The 5,368-nt window shown below is 51.5% G+C and overlaps 1 protein-coding gene across 1 annotated transcript; it reads right to left on the reverse strand.

Moving 5' to 3' along the window:
* Nucleotides 1–252: 252 nt before the first annotated feature.
* LOC119089714 (alpha-1,2-mannosyltransferase Alg9) lies at nt 253–2,129 on the reverse strand (the record flags this gene model as incomplete). The annotated part of the gene is made up of 1 exon (XM_037212524.1): nt 253–2,129. A coding segment is annotated over one exon (1,704 nt), but the record flags the coding sequence as incomplete, so codon positions are not given.
* Nucleotides 2,130–5,368: the final 3,239 nt, after the last annotated feature.

Consider the following 5,368-nt stretch of genomic DNA (forward strand, 5'->3'; position numbering starts at 1 on the left):
ACTAGTAATCTCCCTCCTTCCCACGATTCGCAATACCCGAGCCGTAACATACCCCACTATATCGAAATTACCGATACAGTGCTAGTATGCAATATGCTAAACGAGCACGACCAACGTGTACACCACGCACGTCCAGTTCACATCAGTCTCATGTAGAATGGGTGCACCAACCGCACGAGCCTTCACTGGTTGAAGGTTTAACCCCCCCCCCCCCCCCATTCCAGTACCCTGTCACTATCATGAAGCTTCCTCACTACGAAAGTGTTCTCCCGCGCGCTCACTGCTACGGCGTCCTCTCCTCGCGCTCACTGCAACGGCGTCCTCACCAAGCGCTCACTGCGACGGGGTCCTTCCCGCGCGCTCACTGCGACGGCGTCCTCCCCGCGCACTCACTGCGACGGCGTCCTCCACATGCGCCGGCGTGCTCACTCGCCCACCGTTCGCCGTTTGAACAATTGGTCACGCCACTCATTGTTCACAAGTAGATTATAGTTCACATACTGGCAGTGGCGTTCGGTCAGAAACGGCACGTAGAAGGCGCGCAGCACGCGGCTCGAGCGCGCCGCGTCCAGGAACGGCGTCGAGTGCAGCACGGTCCAGTTGCGCGCGCGGCGCGAGTAGCTGGGCTGGCGCGGCGACTCGGCCGTGTCAGCGTCCACCAGCAGGTGGCAGTGCGCCGCGTCCACGTACCGGCCCGGTTCCTCGGCGTTGCGGTCGTTGAAACCGTCGCGTCGCAGCCGGGTGGCGTTGGCGCCGGCGGTGAAGTACTGAGGCAGCTGGCCGCGGAAGTCCGACTCCAGGAATCCCAGCCGCCAGTTGAGCTCCGGCAGGAAGAACGACGACGGGAACCGGTGCCACTCCTTGCCCACGCAAACGAGCAGGGGGCGGCGCGGCTCGTGCATCTCCTCGGCCGCCAGCCGGTTCAGCTCCATGAAGGCGTCGAGCGGCGCGTGATAGCCGCGGTACTGGCCGACTACGCGCGACAGACAGGCCGCGCCGTACAGCGCCAGCGCGGCCACCGCCAGCCAGCCAGTGCGCTGCAGGTAGTGCGCAGCCTTGGCGCGCACCACCAGGTGGTACCACAGCTTCTGCAGCGAGTCCAGGCAGACGGCTGCCGCCAGGCACACCAGCGGGTACGCCGGGAACAGGAAGCGCTCCTCCTTGTGCGCCTGCGCGCAGAAGACGAGCAGCCACAGGTAGAGTGGCGCCAGCGCCAGCCAGCTGGGCAGGTAGAGTGCGCTCTTACGCGGCAGCCGGATCACCAGGCTGACAACCGCGCAAGCGGGCAGCGCTACCAGCGCCAGCACGAAGCCGATGTTAAAGTTGAGAAACCCATTGACGAAGTAGAAGGAGAGGGGCTCCGTGCCGTAAAGGTTGGCGCCGGTGGAGGAGAAGACATTGTAGGCGACGATGTTGAACGGCGCTGATACCAGGCGGCCGTACATGTCTGAATCAATCTTGGTCATCGGCGCCACCAGAACGGCCAGCGATACCAACGACCACTTGATGAACAGCGCCGGCTGCCGCTGGCGCAACAGCACGTCCAGCGCGATCGGCAGACCGAGCAGCGCGGCAAACGGCCAGCCGACCAGCGCCGACAGCGCTGTACCGAAGATGGCCAGCGGGTAGGCGCGGCTGAACCACGCGCCCATCGACAGCATGCACATATACATGGAGAAGCTGGAGGGCAGGTAGGCGGCGCCAGCGATGAACATGCCGGCCGAGAGCACCAAGAAGCCCAGGGTAAGTCGCCCGACGTTGGCGCCGAATTCCCGGCACACGCCACGGTAGAAGTAGACCTCGGCCAGAGAGCACCCCAGGCCGAGCACGCAGCGCAGGAAGTAGAACACCAGCAGCCTGTTGCTCTGCAGCAGCGCCGAGTACAGGTAGCCTGGCAGCGCGTGCAGCAGCAGGTAGGCGTAGGAGCGGAGCGCGTACTGCGGCGCGTACTCCCAGGTCTGCAAGCCGCGGCCGTACAGCAGGAAGTGTGTCGGTTCCCAGTAGTTGAACGTCTCGTCGCAGTCCTGAATGTTATTCCAGATGGCCGCGCACAGGCGCGCCGAGAGGATCACCTTGAAGGCGGTGTAGCTGCTGGGCGTCCAGGGCTCCAGGCCGGCCGGCGTCGGCGGCGGAGGGGGCGGCGTCCTCGCCGGCCGCCGGCTCGCGGCCTTGACGCTGCTGACGCAGCTCCCGCCGCATCTCCTTCCTGGAGGCCATCTTCCGGTTCCGGGTCGGTGGCGCCATGGTATGCGATGCTGTTCAGGTGATGGGGATGCTTGGTCTGTGGCTGTTGTGCCTCAAGCTGGACAGGCTGAGAAGCCGATCGTCAAAAGCATGTCACCAACTGCTTCGGATGCTCACGAACTTGCATTTGTCATGATTGTGATATTCTATCTGCTGCTCCATCAGATCCCATGGTGCAGAAAGCTTAACTTACAAATAAGCGGCTGGTGACACCAACACTGTAAGCACAGACATGTAGGTTAGCACATAAATAAATGATGTTGTGTTGTTTTAATTTCAAGTCCAAGTTCAAGTTCAAATCTAGTCCATTCCAGTAGCTCAATTGGCTAGAGCCCCTGTTTTCTGGTCCAGTCACACATGGAAGTGTCGGTTTGAGTTGCTTTAGGTGTTCACTATTTGCCACTGACAGGAGTTTGCCTGCAACTGGTGGCAGCCACTGTGCAAAGATATGATAAGTCTGACAAAGGTCAGGTGATGTCAGGGGCCAGGCAACCATGCAGAGCATTGTGGCAAATTAAGCCTTTCCATCAAATTCTGTCATCAACCGGGAATTGCACAATCAATGCTCACACAACAAGCACTGCTAAGTGTGAGCTCTGATCCCAGATATATATCCATTTCAAAGAATTGATATAAATCTTTAAAACTGAAACATTCAAATCATGGTAAAAAGATGGAAGATCAGTCAATTGAAAGATTGATCAGATGGATGATAAATCAAATGAACATTCAAAGAAATGGAAGAAAACGTAATGGCAATCAAGATCAGCCATGATTGCCCAATGAAGAAAGCAGTTTCTGATATCTGCAGTGTTGGGAATACAAATGAAATGTTGATATCCACTAAACAGCTTTAGTTCACATTTTTGACATATATCATTACCTCTTTTACATTAGACAAAATCTGCATTTGGTATAACCCTCACCCAAAACCCATAATTTCCAGAGGTTATATTTCCTACTTTGTTGTTGTCAGCTGCATTACATCTGAACACCAGATCTGACAATGACAGGGAACAGGGGGAAGGGTGCAAAAACTTGCTAAGAAGTTCTGGGGCATGTAAATTGCAATTAATAAGCAATTAATTACATGGAGGTGTTAACTGAATGTGGAGTACTTCTATAGTGGGAATTACAAGTGCTCCAAATGTGGTCATAGAAAAAAACTGCAGAAATTCTGCTCTTCCAAAATATAAACCAGAGAGCAAGAAGCATGTTGTTTATTCATGCCATCATTTACTAGAAATACATAACCATGTCATGATAAAGGAGGGAGTCTGCCATTTCATGATAAAGTATAGAATGACATTGGGTCCCACAATTACCATTTATTAGTAATTCATAATTATGTCATGATAATGGAAGGGGTCTGCCAGAGTATGATGAGGTGTGACACTGCAACCTACAATTTACAAACCACTTCATATCAATTTTGTGATGTAATGTCAGCCTTACTTGGAAATGGTGATACAGCTTGTGTGTATTAGTATTATGACACTCCTGATGATAACAAGAGGAGAAAAAAACATACCAATGTTTTGGTATGCAATCACATGAAATGGGACTGCATGTTGACTTTGGAGCCTAGTGTTTGAATAGTGATCCAAACTGTTTTACAGCAGCATACCAACTCTTGAGCAGGGGTAAGCTGGATCCTTGATGGTTCTTCAGTGAATGCATCTCTTATTCACCAGCAGCATTTTCTTACCAACATTTTCATTGTTAATGAGTTCTATCCAATGACATTCTTGTCTCATTGCCTACAATTGCTTCAAAAGAGAGGGAATATTTGAATGGGGGAATGAGGAATGTCCATATTCATGAACCATTTGTGCCAGTGATGATATTTGTGGCACATCACAGAAATGTTAGGAATTCATCATAACAAAGTGTCCAATTCAAACTTATAATCAAAACGGGTACACATGGATGCTTATTGCACTCTAAATGAACAGTCTAACAAAGCCAGCAGTCTTTTCCTCATGGTATGTGGGAACATATTATGCTACATCACTTGGTGCCCCGACATCTTGTCATCTCATGTAGATGGGTATAATCTGATATCCAGTGTAAATGCCAATAACCACAATGCCCTTCAGTACTTGACGTGATATCTCATACTGAGCCATTGTTGTTACAAGTTAGCCCACAATTTTACTGTCACTGGGAACCATAATTGCAGTGGTAAAAATGACATTTCATACAATCTTTTGGAAGTTCACTGGAATAATGTGCTAAAGCATTGTGTACAAGGTAGATGGTGGAATTCATTCACAGCAAAACATGCTACAAGCGATGGATGTTCACACGTGTCATGCCGTCTGCAGTTGCGAAACCGTGAAGTCACGTGTGCGATTGTGCGGTTTCCGGTGTACGCCTTACACTCCTATAATGGTCTGAATGCGCTGGACCTGGAGCGCCAACCGTGCAATAATGGCATCAGTAATCGCCATATATCTATGAATACTTCTCGCACCTTCATTTACCGCGACTGCGCCATAGCAGTTCAATTAATAACGCCTTTGCTAACACTCGTCACCCACCGGCCCCCATCCCCCGGCAACGCTGAAGCCCCTGTGTGCGGCGATCAGCTGATTAAGCGACGATAGCAATGGTCGCAGACGTTTTCAGCTCATTATATAGTGACGTCATAAGACCACAAGCTCATGGTCAATTGTCAACCTGGTAAGCAGCAACCAAATGTTCAGGGCTATTCAACGCACATTCATTGATGATCGCCAGCTGCAACTTTTGTCTGCTTTTGGTCGCATTCAAACACTATTTTAACATCAGGCCCAGCTTCGGCTTTGATTGCTTTGACTCTATCATAGTGGCTTTTTCGCTGGAGGTGCAGCCTTCCGAAAAAAAGCACGCGCACCTGTCCTGTCAATCCAATGCGCCACAACTTTTTGAGTCTGAGCCACATGTATGGCTGAAAAAACGTCCATTTTTAGAAGTCGTGAGAATAACTGGCTGGTGTAGAGGTGACAGTTGGGCTTCTCGTGAGTCTAAGGATGTTTTCACAGCACATCAAGAGGGCCCAATTCGACGTGACCTTACGGTATAGCATGTTCGGGACGTATTTGCAGATGAGTGGCTATCCGCAGACCCTCCCAACGGAATG

Source organism: Pollicipes pollicipes, unplaced genomic scaffold (genome assembly GCF_011947565.3).
Source record: "Pollicipes pollicipes isolate AB1234 unplaced genomic scaffold, Ppol_2.1 Scaffold_3087;HRSCAF=3621_pilon_pilon_pilon, whole genome shotgun sequence".
In the NCBI taxonomy this organism is placed as follows: Eukaryota; Metazoa; Arthropoda; class Thecostraca; order Pollicipedomorpha; family Pollicipedidae; genus Pollicipes; species Pollicipes pollicipes.